We start from the raw sequence: 20,731 nt of genomic DNA, 5'->3' as shown, positions 1-20,731 counted from the left end.
CTGCTACCTTAGGTATGCAACCGTTCAACATATTATCATTAGTAACTATGTATAAACCTGGGGGGTCCCGTAGCGTAGTTGGCTACACGTTCGCCTTTCAAGCGAATGGTCATGGGTTCGATTCCCAGCCCCTCCACCAAAACCTTCGTCAGTCGCCGGATGCGTAGCCTATGCGGTGGCGTATTGGGGTGCACGCCTCACCGTCACGGCTGCCTGATGACAACTGACAACTTGTTCTTCTCGGAGGCATTCCTCCAACGTTACCCGGATAAATGGCAACCGGACAATGCAACAATCATTGGATACACGACATGGACAAAGCAAACACAATGGACTCACGACGAGATGGACCAGCAACGACAACAACAATGGAAATATCTCAAAATAGATTCTGTGTGGATTCTGGCTGCAGAGTACCACAGTAGATCTCGGCACAGTAGCGGTTAAATAACACAGAGTGCCAAACCAAAATAAATAAAGAAAAAAAAAATATGTATAAACCTAGGATGTATAAACTAAATACACAAAAATATGTAAATATTACAATCCAAGTTATAATCTAAGTAGACTGCATTGCTGTCATGAATTTTCCTCATTCGTGTTCGAGTCATCTCCTAATAATGACGAACTTCTTTGTAGCTCTGCCTGTTTCATTAGGTTATGAAAAAGATATTTTAGTTACTAGATAAAGATTGTCGCTTCGGTTCCCTTTGTTCTGCTGTCCGAAACATGTTTGGTATCAAACTGTCAAATCGTATGTATTTTCCTTGGTATTTTCCCTTCATTGACATTTAGATCCCCTATCCTCGCCAGCAAAAGATGTTCCGGACAGCGACGACAGTGTAAGATCTGACCTGCCAAGAAACGCCATTACTTGTCCGTGATTCATAACAAAATTGTCATCCTTGTAATTACGAAAACTATGTCGATTTTGCCTTTCATTCCCGTAGCAATCGTTCAGGAAATGTTAATCGATTATTCCTAGTTTCATCCTGAGAGTTACATCATAATTGCATAGAGAGAAACCTACAGACAGCGACAATCTTTATCTAGTAACTAAAATATCTTCTGGTTATGAGCCCAGAACGTTGAAAAAGAAAGAAACTTCGAGACGCTATTTTTTTCGAAAACTTGTGCTCGTTGAAATAGGCGAATAAAAGATGTGGTTGTTCGATGGAACCTATTTCGGCTCCTGGAGGTTCCGAGTTGAGGTCTTGATGGAAGATAAAAATTTGCTGGACTGTCTAAAAAATGCCATCGAAAACAAGGTGGTTAAAGCGGAAAATAAGATGAAACTCGAATGACAAAAGACCAGAAATGCAAGAATTTACTCATTCACCGAATCGCGAAAGATCAACTGGACTACGTGAAGGACAAGCGAACAGCAAAAGAAGCATGGGATGCTTTGAAAAATGCTTGAGTGTGTTGGAATCGCTGTGAAGCAGTTTCAAGAACTACGTTTGAAAGAAGGCGAAGTCACAGCCTTAGACACGTTTATCATAGCTTTAGAATCGATCCAGGCCAGTCAGCTAACTCTGGAGTACGTGAAGAAAAGACGAAGCGGGTGAATTGATTAAGCCATGAGGAAGATCACTGCGGTGAGTCGGCTTTCGCGGGGAGGCCAGTTGCAAGTGCTTTCGATGCGGCCGGTACGGACATGAACGTGTTTTTTTTTCTTGAGCAAGGGTAAGCGGAAATCTGCAACCAGACACCTGAGGAGGTAACTCAGGTAGTGTGGGGATGGGTATGTCTGGTCATGTAATTCTTACCCGACCCACTAAAACCAAAACCCTTTCGCCAGTCCGTACCCCCGGCCCGCAATTAAGCAATACATCAGGGGGACTATTGAGAACGCTCACGCCTATGCTAACGCACTTGACGTTAATACACACAACATCGACTTCAAGGGTGGCTACCTCACCACCCGTCGATCGCAAGCTATGATAGTAACCTAGCGGTCCGTATCATAAACTCACGTTGGAGACGAGCACCCCGACAACAACCACCGCGCATGAACCGCAATGACTTCTATATCTACATACTGAGGTCCCCGCAGCCCACCCGCGACATGTTGGTTGTCGGGGTGAGCAAAGTGTTCACTGCATCACAGGTGCCCTTACTGCACTCGTTGGTTTTCTCCAAGACGCCACCACCGCTGCAGTTTCGACATAATCTGTTGAGATGCTGTATTCACCGCATTCCATATAACTTCCTCCCGGCACATCCTCTCGACGAGGTTGTCCGGGGTTGTATCCATACCACTAATAAGCAGCATGGCATTGCGTTCTACCTCGAAACGCGGGCATGCGAACATCACATGCTCGGCCGATTCTACCTCACCTACACATTCAGGACACTCCGCAGAATCTGCGAAGCCAAACCTGTGTAGGAATTTTTTAAAGCAACCATGTTCAGACAACACCTGTGTTAGGTGGAAGTTGACTTGACCATGCTTCCTATCAACCCAGTTAGACACATCCGGAATTAGTCTGTGGGTCCAACGACCTTTGACTGCGGTATCCCATCCCAACTAACATTTAATGTAAATGTAAATGTTATTTCAACTCGTCTATACGGCTTCAAGCTGAATATGTGTGCTATACATATGATCAAGAACTTCTATTCAATGCTTTTACCAGCAAATCTGGCGAATCTATTCAGCTGTTTTTGACGTGCCTGCACAACTACTTTACAGCATGTTACACAATTTTTTCTCAATCTTTACTAAACCATTTAGTAATATAATTCGCTTCAATGGCGCTTATTCAGATTTTTTGAATCTGTTAAATAAGTTTTATACAGCCACTGAATTCAATTTGATTAAATATTATTTGAGAGGAGAGTAAATTTCGGAGTTTATTTAATGTTTTTTTTAATGAAAACTCAAATATCAATTTTGTTGCTACCTAGATTCGAACTCCTGATCTCCTGATTCAATGGCCGCTGCTCTGTCATCACCGTCACTTTGACATATGTAAATAACAAAGAAAATTTTGGATGTGCTTCTTCGCATACCCTATAGGTTATTTTGCTAACGCTATTTTCGGATTCATGCTGTATAAACGTTAGAAAGAGGCCTACATGCTGCTTTTAGCACATAAGCTTCAACAATATGCTTTCATCATTATTTCAACCATTATTCAAACATCTATCAGCATGTTCTGTTGGCTAACTTTTATCCATCATCAATCGCTGAAATTGTTTTTAGGCAACATTTTCTCGATCTGTATAGATGCTACTCTGGTGCTAATCGTTTAACAGTAGCCGTCAACAGAAATATCGCTTCTAAATGGCTTGTTTACTTACACTATCTGCTAGCATTAATGACAGCGCTTTGTCAGTTGCTATAAGAGCAGGTGAATACCTTTGTAGCTGAATTACAGAAATCAATAGCTCATACACAGCTCGGGCAACAAAAATCAAATGTAAACATTGCGGTTTTGACGTTCCATACTGATAAGCTATTAAAAGAAGCAGTATAAGGTTTACTTAAACGTTGTGTAATCTTCAAAGATACAGAAGTTGCCTAAAAGCTTCGTTGGTTCATTTATATCGCCATTACGCTATATTGTTAGTGCTATAACAACAGCGAAAACGTTCTCATTGTGAATGCTACTCACCGTAATATGGGAAGTTGCTAACAAGCAACACAATTGGATACATGAGCTCTTAACCGATAAGCTGGATTGCTAATTCAGACAGAGCTGATTCATGACTATATGAAAGTTGCATAAACGATAAAAGATTAAATATATTCGACACAAACTGACTAGCTGATAGATATTTGGGTAATAGTTGAGTTGAAGTTCAAGGGATTATTTGCGGAGGCTTCTCTATTATTCAGCATTGGCTGCTTTTATTTAAATATTATACAGCCAAAGGCTAGAAGTTGAAGCTTTTAGCACCAAAATTGTTAGTTGGGATGCTCTTTGCCATTTAAGCAACGAAGCTGCTATCTTGACACGTCGCACTTGCACCGAGTCCCTTTCGTTGTAGCACTCCACATCTTCCTCTAGGAGTACACACTCAGTTTTTATTTCTGCAGCTCGGCAAAAATCCGCACAGCCGTGCGCCAGCAAAATAAATAACTGATATTCCGTCAAAAATAGCGTTTGTTAGCTGGGTTTCGGCAAATTATTTGCTGATTATCAGTAATTTTGACAGAAATCTCGGCAAAAAACATGTTTGCTGGGGCACGGCTGTGCGATTCTCGGTAAAAGTTCAACATTTTGCTGAGATCCCGGTAAAAAAAATTAAGTGTGTATGTCAATCGGCATCATTCCAGCTATAACGCACAACGCCTTATATGATATGGTGCGATATGCGCTCGCGACACACGTAAGCACATCAGCCGGTGTACTCTGATCAATTTCTTTACATTGTACTCGGCTTTTAGTGGTACGGCCCATGCCGGCACGCCATAACGGATGATAGACAATGCTACGCCAGCTATCAACCTACGCACTTGACTATGCACCGCCGATCTGTTGGACATCATTCGTGATAGAGATTTTATCGCTAAAGAAGCCCGCTGATATGCATAATCGACGTGGCTCGTAAAATTGAGCTTATCGTCGATCATCACGTCCAGATGCTTGAGAGACCTCATGACCACGGAGTTAACTGTGCAAGTCCCTACTCTTATCCTCGCTTGCTGCAACCCATGGCGGTTATGCAGTACCACGGCTTCCGTCTTGTGGTGTGCAAGGGACAACCGTCTCGAGTTGAGCCATTCCTCCACTCTGCCAATCGCGTATGAAGCCTTCAGTCTGACTTCGTCGAGAGTGCAGGCCTGGTAGCGGGTCACTTTTTAGTGACTTGGTCACTTTTTTCGGGAAAGTCACTAAATAGTCCCTTTTTTCGACCTCAAGTCACTAAAGTCACTTTTTCTCGCAAAAAGTCACTATTTTTAACTATTTTGAAACTATTGACTAAGATTTTTTTTAATAAAACTATACATAATGTCGGATGATACTTTGATCATGGCGGAAATGAAATTACGAATCTTGGAAAAATGATCGCTCTGTAACTTCGCCAGCCATATAGCACGCTGCTTTTATTGGCATTTCACCAGTTTAGCTAATTGAAGGTGTTTAACGTCACAATTTATAAATTGGTATACAGTCTTGCAAGCAGGAGACTCAAGCTTTATACAGTAGGGGAAGGGGGGAAGACTTGTTTTATTGGAAGAACTAATTCTCCGAACTCCGAACTCTCTCTCCTCTAGACAAATTATCGTTATGTGGCCAGTATTTTTTTTTTTATTGACAACCTTATTTACTCTATTATTTACTGTGTAATGTCCCTCCTAAAGATATTTTTAGTGGCCACGCAATATTTTTAACAACTTCTCCTAATATTGACAAAATGCTATAATTTTTTCATAGCACAAAGCCGTAAATATGCTAAATGATCTTCACTGATAAAAATGCCAACATTCCACCACAATTTTAGGATAATTGGATTTTGAGTTGTTGCCACAACATGAGGAGACTTGATCCTTGAGACTTGAGAAGTTTGGCAAAAAAAAATCAAGAATATATAAATTGTTCTCAAGCGGCTATTTTTTGTAGATTTGACAGATGTAGTGAAGGGTTTGCTCTAAAAAAATATGTATTGAGTAGATATCATAGAGAGAGAATCATGTCTCCCCAATTTTGAAGATTGCATGCGTTATCGAAGTCTATAGCAAAAATCGTTCATGAATACGCTCGTCCTCGTTGTACCTGAATGCTCGTTGTACCTGAATCTTTATAATTTTTGTTCCATTTTCTACCTAAACGATCCGTACTGTTGTTCCTTTTGCACTGAAAATTCCAATAACTTTCGTGGCACCTATGACAAATCGTAGAGTTCTCTGCATCTTTCTTAAGTAGGTGTTCAGCTAATCCAGTGAACGTAATTGTCACTAATTCTCACGAGAAGAGAATGCTCATTCACGAAGATTTTTGCCTAGAAATCATTTTTCGGAAAAGAAAAACAGGTCTTTGATAACCATGTTTCGCTTACTTCTAGTGGCGTAAAAATTTGATTTGCTTGCAAGACTACTCATAGTTTTGAGTAGTCCTGCTTTTGATTGATATTTGGTAAAATTTCCGTGGGATTATAAGAGAGGGCAATACAATTTTACTTAGTCCCTGAGTAGAAAAAAGTTAGCGTGTACGATTTCCGTTTCTCTTCTGGGTTCGTTTTAAGGCAAAAGAGTGGTAAGTGAAAGGTGATTCTCATTCGACCCAAAAACGCTTGATTTCGTCTCATTGAACTTGCAACTGAAACTGAAAGTCACTATTTGGTCACTTTTTCTGCATCTGAAAGTCACTATTTGGTCCCTTTTTTCGTCAGCCTTGGTCACTAAAGTCACTATTTTGAGCGGCGGTCGCTACCAGCCCTGAGAGTGTCACCTGCTACTTCTAGCATTACGTCATCCGCGTAGCCTTCAATCTTCACACCGGCTGGGAGACTTAAGCGTAATACTCCGTCGTACATAATATTTCACAGAACCGGTCCGAGGATCGATCCCTGTGGAACACCCGCAGACACTACGATCGACTTTTGACCAGCATCCGTGTCGTATATTAGAACCCTGTTCTGAAAATAACTTTTCAGTATCCTGCACAGGTAATGCGGAACCCTCAATCGGTGCAGGGAGTCAGCAATTGCTGCCCAGCTAGCATTGTTAAACGCGTTTTTTACATCAAGTGTAATCAACGCGCAGTACCTAATACCTCTTCTGTTTAAACCTCTCGCTATCTTGGCCGTAGCCGTTACCGCTCGAACGGCCCTTACGGAAGCCATACTGGTTGCTGGATAAGCCACCAGCACACTCTGTATAAGCCGACAATCTATTCAGGATGACCCTCTCTAGCAGCTTCCCAGCTGTGTCGAGTAGGCAAATTGGTCTGTATGCCGAAGGGTCCCCCGGCTGTTTGCCAGGCTTCGGTAATAGCACCAATTTCTGCCGTTTCCATCGATCTGGGAAGTTTCCTTCGTCCATGCATCTCTGGAGGCAGCTCCTGAACATATCTGGATTGGCAAGAATGGCGTGTTTAAGGGCCAGGTTTGGAATACCATCCGGGCCTGGCGCCTTATTGAGCTTAAGTTTTCTTGCGGCTACGATAAGCTCTTCGTTAGTCACTAGCGGTACCACGTCAACTGACTCGTACGGGGTAGCGGGCCAGTCCGATGGTTCATGTCTTGGAAACAATCCTTCTACTATTCCAGCTAACATCTCTGGGGATCTTTCGGGAGGTGTGCTATTGGTCCTATCCATCACTATCCTGTATGCATCTCCCCATGGGGTGTCATTCGCCATCCTGCACAGCTGTTCGAAGCAGGCTCGCTTGCTACATTTAATCTCGTAGTTCAGAGCTCTGCTCGCTGTCTGGAATACCCCACATCTATAGAATCGCTCAGCGTCCGTTCTAGCACGTCGCAACCTTCTTTTAGCTCTAAGACAGGTTCTACGAAGATCTGCAATCGTGTCAGACCACCAGTACAATGGTTGTCGATTTCCTGGGGGCTGGGTCTTCCTTTGCATCGCTACGTCACAGGCACCTCTATCAGTTCAATTCTGACAGTTCGTTACCGCTCAGTCCTGTAGTCCTACTTTCCCAGCGCAGCGCCACCTCCAACAGTTCTTGATTAAACTGTGAGGTGCGCCAGCCGGGATCAGTTGCACCACCCCTTCTCGTCGTAGTTTTCCGGGTATACTCGACCATAAAACGTACTTCCTGATGGTCGCTAGAAGTATGACCCTCGTAGACCATCCATCCTGGTTCTTCAGTCCATCCTGCGCTGCAGAAGGTGACGTCGGTACATGAATCACCGCTCGGTCCTCTAAACGTTGGCACTTGACCTTCGTTCAGCAGAACTACGTTCAATACCGCTAGCAGGATATAACCTCTAGCGTTAGTAAACCGGGAACCCCAGTCCACTGCCCACGCATTGAAGTCACCTGCTACAACTACTGGTTTAAGGCCAGTTAGTTTCGCCGCAAGAATATCAACTACCCTAGTGTACTGCTATATACTCCCGGACATGAACGTGTGGATTGTCCAGAGTATCGACCTACAAGCGGAAGAGATCGAGAGATAAATGGCAAGCCAAATGAAAAATTAATAAGGAAACCAAAGGGAAACGCGCACGTAACATGTGAAACGGAAATTTCGTTTGTTGCTACCGGCACGATGCATTTTCAGCATCTTCTGCGGTATCCAACTGTAAAATTGAATGGTTCTTGGATTAATTTGCTACAGAACTCATGATATGAGGTAAATATTTGTTTGAAGAGTTACATCTTCTGGGACGAAAAGGGTTTATTTCGGTAGCCGCGGTAGCCATGTCTTTTTTTTAACGAAGGTACATAATGGAAATCTGCAACCAGACACCAGGGGAGGCGAACCCAGGTAGTGTGGGGATGGGATCACCAGCACCACTCCCGACTATAGACACTATAGGTTCCATAGACGAGCTGAGGCGAAGGCGAGTGTAGCCAAACGAACTGTCAGTTAGTGTAACCAAACGAGCATGGCGTCACGATTGCAATCCAAGCAACGGAGCGTGTGACGTCAAATTCACGTGATACACTGTGAAAAAGTGGAAAAACACACTTAATCGAAATGACCCAACCGTTCCTGCGCTCGTCTATGGAACCTATAGTGTCTATACTCCCGACCCACTAAAACCAACTCCTTCCTCTCCAGTCATTCGCCCGGCCCGCAAATAGGCAATACTTCGGGGATGACTATTGGGCATTGCGCCCCCTCCGTGACGTACACAAGTGCACGTATGCGCCTCAACTCTCCGACACTCCCCATGCAACACATTTGCACAAGACACACTGGCACCACATGTGCCCCAACACTCACCTGCATATGCCGCTTGAATGATTGCAAGTGCACTCAGTGGGGGTTGTAATACCCCCATCTCCCATTTATATCCACTCTGTGCACCTCCTGTGCATCGTTTGGGCGTGGAACACGCCACGCGTGCCTAACACTCACCTACCCGGGCTTTGATGCTGCCAATACTGCCGCTAACCGCAAGTCGAGCACATCTGTATATGGGCTTCTATATACAGATGTGCTCGACTTGCGGTTAGCGGCAGAATAGGTCTCGGACAGGTGCTTTGCAGGTAGCACCCACCTATTGATATTTCGAAGCCCAGATAGTCCTCAGTCCATCCTGCAACGGAGTGGCACCACTTACCTTACATGTCTTCAATTTCTGAGGTGCCGTAGAAGCATAAACCCCCAGACACTCCTGCCAGTCGTAGCGAGACTTTCGTGTCCCCTACTTCTGAGGTGCCGTAGAGGTATCTGCCCCCCGACACTCCTGCCAGGCCTCACCAGACTTCAGTAATTCTAACACTACCGTCCATGCGTGCCATGCGAGTCTTACTTGTGTGCTCACCCATACACTCGGTCCCTCACTCTGTGGGGGTGTGTGGATACCACCCACTGCCACCCGCTTGCCGCCGAAGCAGCCCTCACTCTGTGGAACCTCCACAGGCTCCGTTAACGACCTGGCTAATTGTTTCACCCCCAGGTCATTCATCCCCTCGGCACGGGTCGCCTGACACCTTGGGATTCGGGGTTAGGGACGCCATATTGTCAGCTTCAGTGTTGTACTAAGCCTGACGATAGCCATGTCTGGGCATGCGATTGTGACAAAATCTGCTGGCACCATCCGAGTTGATATGATGCGATGGCAAGAAGCATCCCGCTGTACATTGAAAAACGTCTTATACGTACCTGAGTTGCAATGCAAATTATTTTCTGTTCGCCGACTTGAAGACCACAGAATGATTGTTAACTACATATTCACGAACAAGGCAAATTAAAGCTAATGAAATTATCTTAGAATTACTACAGAACTGCGCTGGACTCACTTATTGAAATTATAGTTATAGGTGGAAACTGCAGTCCGATGTGTTCGTTTTTTCGTTGACTTTCCTAAACTTGGATGGAAATTCCGAAGCGGTGAAGTCATTCTAACAAAATGGAAACCGTTAGAATGTGTGTTAAGTTTAGTACCTTCGATCCACTTAGTTCTCCCAGCCCGATCGCAATTCAACTGAAGATTATCTCGAGTTAATCCTTCCATGTGTAGAATAATCATTCGACTTTTGTCAAAATTCGGGCTGAAGTTGCTTCGTGAATCTGAATATATTATGCTCTGGACATGGCTAAGTATAACAAAGGATGTTGGATTAAAAATAACAAGAAATATATTTACACTGTATCGGTAAAATTTTATTTCAACAAAGTTAGACTTATTTCATCTTCTTCATATGGGTCAGATGCTTCCTCAAAGCCAACTGCTTCTCGCGGAACGATTTCTTCACTTTTCCGCGCGCTTTGTGCCGAATCATGTTGAAGTTCTTGTTCTTCCGCTTTTCGGTGTTCGTCTTCGAACAGAACGGATCGTGCCGGTTGTCCTTGTAACCAAACTTTTCCCGTCCCTCGCGGCCCTTTTTCATGCTTTCAATTCGCGCTTCCTTGTCCGTTTTGCGCTTCTTGTAAATCATCTCGATGTCGTCCAGCTTGACGAATTCGCTTTTCTCCTTATCCAGTTGACGCTTACGAGAGTTGTGGGTCATCTTTTTCTTAACTTGCTCCTGTTCGATACGCTGGAAATCGGCATCGGTAAAGATCTTTGTCAGAGCTAGCTCCTGGATGGCTTCTTTTGATGTTAGGGTCGTTGTAGCTGAAGATCCTTGTTCAGAAGATTTTGATCCTGAGTTGTTTTGGTTATTGGATGCCTTCTTTTTAGTATTTTTATGCGATTGATTCGCTTTTTCCTCTTCTTCGTCTTCCACTTCTTCATCGCTATCTGCTTCAGAATCTGTTTCCCATTCTCCATCATCTTCTTCATTTTCTGATTCTTCATCCGAAGCATCTTCTTCTGGTTTCGATTTCTTGATCATCGTAATTCCTTTCTTTTTTTCCTCTAAAATCTCGTCGTCGCTATCAACGTCCACCCAGTCGCCATCAGAATCCGACTCGTCGTCGTCATCTGCCTCCTCGTTCACCTCGAGCGCTGGGGCAGCATTTAACAATGCCTCCGTTCCCGGGATGTGATCCATTGCCTGAACCTCGCCGTATTTCTTGGGCTTTATTTCTACACTTGCTTCCGTTGGACGACCTCGGTCCTTCTTCGCCAAGAGGGTCGGCATTTGTTCGCGATACAGCAGTATCAGCGATTTGGCTGCCATCATGACCGATTTTTCTTTGTAATTCTTATATGTGGTCAAGTCCCTCAATAAGTCTTCGTTCATTGCTAGAGGACAGCGAACGCAAATTTCTCGACAGGCGTTCAAACCGATGGCCATTACATCGCTGGAATTACGTTCACTGACGAAATTGTTCACTAATGTTTTGATGACGGGTTCGATCAGTTCCGGCGGTACCAGCTCGTGGGCAGCTTGAGCAGCAAACTGCAGAATTCTCGTGACTTGACGCTGATGAGGCTGAATGAACCTGCAGAGGAAAATAAAGAAAAAAAATGAGTACAAGCTTCTTTTTGGTAAAAGTTTGAAAAATAATAATGTTGTTGAAATCATTATTCTGCACATTACCGTGTTATGTAAGGATAGAAGCTAAACAGAAACAGCTCGTGAATTCCAATCAGCCGAGAAATCACATCCAGATGCATCAATTTAACTTCGAACCGTTCGTTGCCGTTCTGCAACTGCTTGAACAGGTTTTCGGCCATTCCTTGCGGATTGTGAATCAAGTGTACCGCGGAGAAATTAAATGATACGGCCTTGGTTTTCTTTTTCTGCGCTTGGCTGTATAGTTTCTTGGCCGCTTCCAGTTGCTTTTTGCGCTTTTTCGTCTTTTTGTTGACTCGATTGACCATGATGGCTCCTTTTAAGTCCACCTCCTTATCGCTATCATCGTCAGAGTTTTCCTCTTGCTCATCGGTACCCAGGAAGAATTTCAAGGATGCTACCATCACTTTGGTAACCTTCGAGAAACACCCCACCGTCGCAATGACGTTCACAGTCTTTGCATCGTTCCAAATCCGTTTCTTATACAGCTCAATCATTATGTCGATGGACATTTTGGCTGCCTTCGGATTTGCGTCTTTCAACATTGTGTACATGAAATTTTGCAAAGTGGAATTTAACTTCATATCTTTCTGCTTGGCGTTCATGTTCTTGATATCAGTTATGATGTGGTTTTCCAGGAATTTTCGAAGCGCCTTATCAGGACAACGCAACAGTTGGAAAAACAATTCCAACAAGTCCAGAGGCGATATCAAATTCTTATTACGCAGCAAAATAAGTGCTCGGCAGAATGTGTTTCTCATTTCCGGATCCAGGGTAGTAGAATGGGTCTTCAGCAAATCTACGATCGTCTGTGGAAATGTTTTCAGTTCCTCTACATAACATTGGGCCACCTACAAATGCACGAGGAAACTAAAATCATTAGGTTTATTTCATAAAACTAGTTGTGTATACTCTCACCTGGGCTAAAAACATGATGGATTCACAAAGACTTTTATTTTCCTTGTCCGGTTCCAATCTGAAGATTTCCAAAACACTCAGAAAGTGCTGATATTGCTGAAGGAATTCCTCCCGGTACGACTCGGCATCTCTTTTAATCAGGTTCTGCAACTGTGGCAGATTGTCCGGTAATTGGTTATTATGTCGAACCATTTTCTCGCCTTATACAAACAATTAGCACTAAATTATTACGAATTAATTTCCGTGAAACTATTGAATATCGGATGATAGAAAATCAACGAAAAACACATGCTGGTTTGTGTTTGACATGACGTTATTTTGACGTTTATCGACCGGGAGAGGTATTAGTTTTAACTTCGAAATACGTATGGTCGTATATGCAAAATGGATTAGATATTCGATTTCGAAAAATTACACCGCGTTTCTAATAGACGAACCCAAGTAAAAACAAGAGAGGGCAGCAGCGACTATGTCCAAGGGCTTGACGATCCCTCCCCAGGCCATCTGCGAGTTGTAGGGCTTGCCTAGGATGTGGTGGGGTTTGACAGTGGGCCCTGTTAAACCTCTATAAAAAGCTGCATGTATCCGCAAGTAGGCCCCACCAAAGCGACCGTGTGCCGCTCAAAGCGCACAAGCCCAAGTCCTGGTGTTAGGTGGGACGCTAAACAGCCCTGACACGACGGCCCTCCGACGAGACAGGAGGTTTGCGCAGGCCCAATAAGCCGCCTGGAAATCATTACGAACAATATAAGAGATAATGCGACTCGATATAATCGGCAAAGACCTAGGCGACGAATAAAGGATCAGGATTGGTAGCTTGGAACATGGAACTGCAAGTCGCTAGGTTTCGCAGGTTGAGACAGGATGATCTACGATGAATTACATCCTCGCAACTTTGACGTCGTGGCGCTGCAGGAGATTTGCTGGACAGGACAGAAAGTGTGGAAAAGCGGGCATCGAGCGGCTACCTTCTACCAAAGCTGTGGCACCACCAACGAGCTGGGAACCGGCTTCATAGTGCTGGGTAAGATGCGCCATCGTGTGATTGGGTGGCAGCCAATCAACGCAAGGATGTGCAAGCTGAGGATTAAAGGCCGTTTCTTCAACTATAGCATCATCAACGTGCACTGCCCACACGAAGGGAGACCCGACGACGAGAAAGAAGCGTTCTACGCACAGCTGGAGCAGACATACGATGGATGCCCACTGCGGGACGTCAAAATCGTCATTGGTGACATGAACGAACAGGTAGGAAGGGAGGAAATGTATAGACCGGTCATCGGACCAGATAGTCTGCACACCGTATCGAATGACAACGGCCAACGATGCATAAACTTCGCAGCCTCCCGCGGAATGGCAGTCCGAAGCACCTTCCTTCCTCGCAAAAATATCCACAAGGCCACATGGAGATCAGCTAACCAAGAAACGGAAAACTAAATCGACCACGTTCTAATCGACGGTGTATTCTGTAACGGTAGCCCGTTACAATAGCGAATTTGTAAATATTAATCAGTTAAATAAATATCTTTGTGTACATATATTTGTTTGCATCGATCCACATGGAATGACCTAAGAGTAACATAAACCATCTCAAGAACTACGCATGTGAAATAAGTTTCACGATTCGCCTACGCATAGGCTATCACTGGACACAACACCTGAACTTGTACATAATAGCTGTTAACCCTCTCGCGAGAGTTAATTGATTGCCCGTGATCGGGGATGAGCCGAAGGTCAAGTTTGTAGGAAGACCTTGGGGGATTGGGGATTAGGACAAAGAAGTCAGCTCTGCGACTACTGGTGGGAGCGAGATGCCAGAAACCAGAACAAGAAAATGAAAACCGACTCGAGACTCTTTGCTAGAAGTTGACGATTTCCCGGACTATTTATTTTATCTGAGGGCTCAAAAGATTCTTTACCACTTTGCCTAGATAGTCGAAACGATTCGGAAGTTCTCCCGCGATCCGTGAAACCTTTTTGAGTGAGACCATATAGTAAAAGGAAGTATTTCAGTGCTGATTAGTCTTGATTATTACAGAAGTCCCAGTCAGTTTCCCCCGTGAAGAAAGTTGTGCTAATCCTAGTGATAAGTGAAGCCAGAAAGGTAATAAAGTCGTGCATAAGTAGTCGGCGTGCTCTCGTAACTTTTTTTTTGTCGAACAGCCGACGGCTCTATCTCTCAGACAGGAAACTAGGACCACCACCGCTAATCATTTTCGACCGGCAAACAAACCGACCAGCATCCATTCGGAGCCGGAAGGGCTGCGCCGTCAACATCGCGCCCAATCCCGTTCAACGCCGAAGACCACGTGTGTGCCCAATCGTTTGTTGAGCTTCCGGCTGGCGTACCGTCACCACGTAGCATTCGGAATCAAGGTAGAATTCAACACCGTTTCGCCAAATTCGCCGTGTCCAAGTACCATTTCATCATGCTTGTGATCGAAGCCGATCATCAATAAAGGTTGGCTTGCTCTGGTAGGTGGATGCATCGTCGCGTGGTGCTGCTTTCTTTCCACGCTACCGATTCCCACGCTACCGTAAACCACAAGCCAAGCCACAGACAATACCGGAGGTGAACAATAGGAGCCAAGCCACGCCGTAACACAAAGGGACAGCATCAAGCCGAGCTGACCATGCTGCCGTGCCGGCGCTAGAATGCGGTAACGAGAGTAAGTCAGAAAGTTAAAATTAATCCATGTGCACATGTGACGTCAGTGTTGGGGGTAGACAGCTTAGAGAGTAGAGAGCACGCACGCATAGATAGACGATAGGCCGAAGGACTGGAATGACCAATGTGTAGATTAGTAATAAATGAGTATTGTTTTTGAAATGAAGCGAGATGTCGTCATCACTACACAAACCTTCCCTCCCCTGTAATGTTCTTCATGCCGCTAGTCATTCATTCGAATTATTTCCTTTTGCACGCGTTCGTATCTAGTTGAGCGATTTATGAATGACCTCAGATGCTTTTGACTCGGTGTCGCCATCTAGGAAACAGTGGCGGAATTTTCCAGTGATGATAAGTTGAACTTTATGTGGGAAAGTTCTACTTCAATGTGTTGCGTTAGGGTCGAGTGAGTAATGTTCGGTTCTGGTTTCGTGATTTTCTAGTAAGTCGGACGCTAGGAAAGTGGTGCAGGCGGAATTGTCCTTGAACCTTTCTTTAAAGGTTTTCTCAATGGACTTACTTCGGTGGGTCTCAGACCGCCCGCATAATAAAAAACAACATGTTATATGGTCAGAATCATTATTACGATGTAAGATATAGCTTCACAGTTTACGTTGCGGTTATCGTATACTTTTCGATCGATTCAACCATAACTGCTCGACAACATCACTAAATGTCAACATATAACATGCTGTCTCTAAAATGTTCTTTATTTCCTGCATTATATGTCAACATTTTATCATATTGTTGAGCGAAAATTTTGCACGCGAAAACAGACGATTTTTTATGGTGACATAACTTAACAACCCATTCAACATATTGTTATTTGTCAAATAACCGTACCACAAACTGTTAAAACTTTATATGAGATTGTTCATTTACAGTTGTCAACAGTAAAGGATACTGTTGTCGACCGCACGGGAAAATATCCATGTACAGTTTGTAATTATGCGGGCGGGCAATATTAGTACATGAGCGGGAAGTCCTCTAACGAGGTGGCGCTTAAGCTTCCTGTTTATATAAGGACAATTTTGCTAGTCCACAGTAACGACTATTCCGGGAAATTATTGACCGGTCACGAACAGCTTTGTGCGGCTATAATTCTTCTCCGACATCACGAACGTACGCACTTACCGCAGTGCGAATATTGAATCCGACCACTACCTCGTTGCAGTATGCCTGCGCTCAAAACTCTCGACGGTGTACAACAAGCGTCGAAGTCGGACGCCGCGGCTTAACATTGGGCGGCTACAAGACGGTAGACTAGCCCAAGAATACGCGCAGCAGCTGGAAGTGGCACTCCCAACGGAAGAGCAGCTAGGCGCAGTGTCTCTAGAAGATGGCTGGAGAGATATTCGATCTGTCATCGGAAGCACCGCAACCGCTGCACTTGGCACGGTGCCCCCGGATCAGAGAAACGACTGGTATGACGGCGAATGTGAGCAGTTAGTAGAAGAGAAGAATGCAGCATGGGCGAGATTGCTGCAACACCGCACGAGGGCGAACGAGGCACGATATAAACAGGTGCGGAACAGACAAAACTCGATTTTCCGGAGGAAGAAGCGCCAGCAGGAAGATCGAAACCGTGAAGAGACGGAGCAACTGTACCGCGCTAATAACACACGAAAGTTCTATGAGAAGTTAAACCGTTCACGTAAGGGCCACATGCCACAGCCTGAGATGTGTAAGGACATAAACGGGAACCTTCTTACGAACGAGCGTGAGGTGATCCAAAGGTGGCGGCAGCACTACGAAGAACACCTGAATGGCGATGTGGCAGACAAAGATGGCGGTATGGTGATGGACCTAGGAGAAGGCGTGCAGGACATAATTCTACCGGCTCCGGATCTCCAGGAAATCCAGGAGGAGATCGGCTGGCTAAAAAACAACAAAGCCCCTAGGGTTGACCAACTACCAGGAGAGCTATTTAAACACGGTGGTGAGGCACTGGCTAGAGCGCTGCACTGGGTCATTACCAAGATTTGGGAGGAGGAAGTTTTGCCGCAGGAGTGGATGGAAGGTGTCGTGTGTCCCATCTACAAAAAGGGCGATAAGCTGGATTGTAGCAACTACCGCGCAATCACATTGCTGAATGCCGCCTACAAGGTACTCTCCCAAATTTTATGCCGTCGACTAGCACCAATTGCAAGGGAGTTCGTGGGGTTTTATGGGCGAACGCTCTACCACAGACCAGGTGTTCGCCATTCGCCAAGTACTGCAGAAATGCCGCGAATACAACGTGCCCACACATCATCTATTCATCGACTTCAAAGCTGCATATGATACAATCGATCGAGACCAGCTATGGCTGCTAATGCATGAACACGGATTTCCGGATAAACTGACACGGTTGATCAAAGCGACGATGGATCGGGTGATGTGCGTAGTTCGAGTTTCAGGGGCATTCTCGAGTCCCTTCGAAACGCGCAGAGGGTTACGGCAAGGTGATGGTCTTTCGTGTCTGCTATTCAACATCGCTTTGGAAGGGGTAATACGAAGAGCAGGGATTAACACGAGTGGTACAATTTTCAATAAGTCCGTCCAGCTATTTGGCTTCGCCGACGACACAGATATTATGGCACGTAACTTTGAGAAGATGGAGGAAGCCTACATCAGACTGAAGAGGGAAGCCAAGCGGATCGGACTAGTCATTAACACGTCGAAGACAAAGTACATGATAGGAAGAGGTTCAAGAGAAGACAATGTGAGCCACCCACCGCGAGTTTGCATCGGTGGTGACGAAATCGAGGTGGTAGAAGAATTAGTGTACTTGGGCTCACTGGTGACTGCCGAAAATGATACCAGCAGAGAAATTCGGAGACGCATAGTGGCTGGAAATCGTACGTACTTTGGACTCCGATCGAATAGAGTTCGCCGCCGTACAAAACTGACAAGCTACAAAACGCTCATTAGACCGGTAGTCCTCTACGGACACGAGACCTGGACGATGCTCGTGGAGGACCAACGCGCACTGGGAGTTTTCGAAAGGAAAGTGCTGCGTACCATCTATGGTGGGGTGCAGATGGCGGACGGTACGTGGAGGAGGCGAATGAACCACGAGTTACATCAGCTGCTGGGAGAACCATCCATCGTTCACACCGCGAAAATCGGACGACTGCGGTGGGCCGGGCACGTAGCCAGAATGTTGGACAGTAACCCGGTAAAAATGGTTCTCGACAACGATCCGACGGGCACAAGAAGGCGAGGTGCGCAACGGGCAAGGTGGATCGATCAGGTAGAAGATGACTTGCGGACCCTCCGTAGACTGCGTGGTTGGCGACGTGTAGCCATGGACCGAGCCGAATGGAGAAGACTCTTATATACCGCAAATAAATAAATAAGTAAAAACAAGAAGAAGACACGACGGTGTTAACTTTGACAGATCCTGTAGCACAGCATATAGGAAGATCCTTGGACACTTCCCATGCCAATGAATTAAAATCCCCGCAGATTCTGGAAGAAATCCTAAAATTATTCTGGAAGAACTGCTAAAGATTCTTAAAGGAACTCCTCAAGGATTGCTGGGGAACTCCCGGAGAAATCTTTCAGGGATCCTATAGTTAAATTCGAGCGCCGGCACGCATCGTTCCTCATTGTAGTTAAACTGTTACCACATAACATATAAGCAGCTTTGCCGTGGAATGTGGTCCTTCCCTGATTTTGAAACGCTAGCGAACCTAGCGGTGGAAGTCAAGCTTTACTCAACAACGAGCATATGACAGAGCAGCAGCGCATGTTTTTCTGTTTCTCTCTATCGCTTTTTGGATACACGGGGCGGCCGTTCGTCGATTGTTGATACACAAAGAATTCACTTTGAATTTTGCTATTTGTTCTATGATGTCTACACTGATAAAAATCTCGTAGTAACCTCAACTACCAGGATACATTTATGGTTACTATGCCAAGAAGTTGTAAAATTACTCACAATATAGTTTAATAGACAGCACCATAGTGAAAGGTACATACCATGCTGTCAGCTCAGAAAACCATAGTAAATTTAACCGTGCCGTATAGTTATGATAAACTGTCAACCGTCTAAGACATATATTCCACTAAAAGCTAAGCTAAGAATACATTCCACTAAAAGCCTAATATATTTTTCTGATGATAAACTGTGTTTTCTATCAGTCAGTTGTTTTGCAAGATTTTTTTGTTTCATTATAATTCTGAGTTAAAGAAAAAATATAATAATTATATTTATTCCGCGGAAATATAGTTCGCGAAATATATTCATATAATGTTTGAAATACCTTTCTGGGCGATGTGCTGCAGGTAAGTGCACCAGGCACCACAAATGTTTCCAGTATACTCCAAATAATCTAAACGTTGTTTCCACCTGAATTTTCAGGTACATTTTACGTGCACACGTAGCTGCAAATGCTTCAGAAAATTCAGGTGAAAATTACGTGTCCGGTGAATTCTATCCAAAACTCAGGTAGAACTTACCTCATTTTCACGTAGAATGAAAATTCTATCGAAAAATCAGGTACAAGTTACGTGAATTTCAGGTGGAAAAAATCTACGTACTTTTTCAGGTGGAAACAACGTGCAGATTTTTGGGTGTATTTTTGGGTGTAGGAATTTGTCACGATATTTTTCTGTTAGGTTTGAGAAAGAGAATTTACAGGCTTCCATTGATATTTGCGGTCGGAACGAGCAAAATTTGGAAAACCAACAATGAAACTCTGAGTGAAGCAAAATGTTGACTATGTTTAGCTCGTCAAAACCAATAAACCCAATGCCATTACTAAAAAATCATTCGCGGTGTTAAGACTCTATTCAGAATAATCAAAGCAACCCGGTAACAAGCGCGATGTCATCATAATCAATAGACATAGACCGCTGTCATTATTGATACGCAGTATGAAAAAAAATGGCCCAGGACATCCTAGCTACGATCTGGCGATGAGCTAAACAATAGGATGTCAGTAGCCTGAATCAAAGTGTTTCAAGCATGTGCAAAGAGAGTTAAATTTATGTTGCATTAAATGTTTAAAAGCTGAAGGTTATAATTAGTCTGATGTTGCCAAGTAGTTCCACAAAGCTGATACGCGTCCGTTAGACGCAAGCCAAATTTGAGCTGGAGAAATCTTAGCAACCTCTTGTGCTCCATTGCAAACTGATAAAATCGTGGGGTAAATTTAATATTAATAATATGAGACCTAAAACTAAGCTACTAAGGGTCTGTCTCAATTGGATAATTAAACTGAATTTAAACTTAAAAGTGACATTTCAATAATTATCGAATAACCCTGCTCGCAGAGCAAGATTATCGACATCGATGGACATCGATGGAAAATGATTCGATATCTGTCAAAAGTAATCTTGCTCTGCGAGCAGGGTTATTTGATAATTATTGAAATGTCACTTTTAAGTTTAATTTCAGTTTAATTATCCAATTAAGACAGACCCTAAGAGCAAGATTACCGGTGGTAAGTTTGAGCCGTTTGGCAGCGCAGTATCATTACTTGACACTTGACCGGTCACTACTAAACGCGCTGCTATAATAGTAGCGCGACTGACTGGTGACTAAATTTGATAGCGCGATAAGACCGCTGCTATTTGATGAACTGTCAACTGTCAAACGTCAC

The 20,731-nt window shown here is 44.2% G+C and overlaps 2 protein-coding genes across 3 annotated transcripts in view; one reads left to right on the top strand and one right to left on the bottom strand.

Moving 5' to 3' along the window:
* LOC134211919 (zinc finger protein 135-like) overlaps positions 1 to 20,731 on the top strand; it is a 36,323-nt gene that overhangs the window by 15,230 nt on the left and 362 nt on the right. Inside the window, exon 3 of one of the 2 annotated variants that reach the window (XM_062689309.1) lies at positions 13 to 31. The exons of the other annotated variant lie outside the window; for it this stretch is intronic. The gene's annotated coding sequence lies outside the window, so the exon portion shown is untranslated. Of the gene's footprint in view, positions 1 to 12; positions 32 to 20,731 lie in introns of those variants that run through there. 2 annotated transcript variants of the gene reach the window in all.
* Positions 10,232 to 12,809, bottom strand: LOC134211915 (protein SDA1 homolog). The gene is made up of 3 exons (XM_062689300.1): positions 12,473 to 12,809; positions 11,579 to 12,405; positions 10,232 to 11,480 (listed from the first exon to the last, which is right to left on the bottom strand). The coding sequence occupies exons 1-3, from the start codon at positions 12,662 to 12,664 to the stop codon at positions 10,274 to 10,276; spliced, it is 2,226 nt and encodes a 741-aa protein (XP_062545284.1). The 5' UTR covers positions 12,665 to 12,809; the 3' UTR covers positions 10,232 to 10,273.

Source organism: Armigeres subalbatus, chromosome 2 (assembly GCF_024139115.2).
Source record: "Armigeres subalbatus isolate Guangzhou_Male chromosome 2, GZ_Asu_2, whole genome shotgun sequence".
NCBI classification, from domain to species: Eukaryota; Metazoa; Arthropoda; class Insecta; order Diptera; family Culicidae; genus Armigeres; species Armigeres subalbatus.
This window is presented reverse-complemented; position numbering and strand designations above follow the sequence as displayed.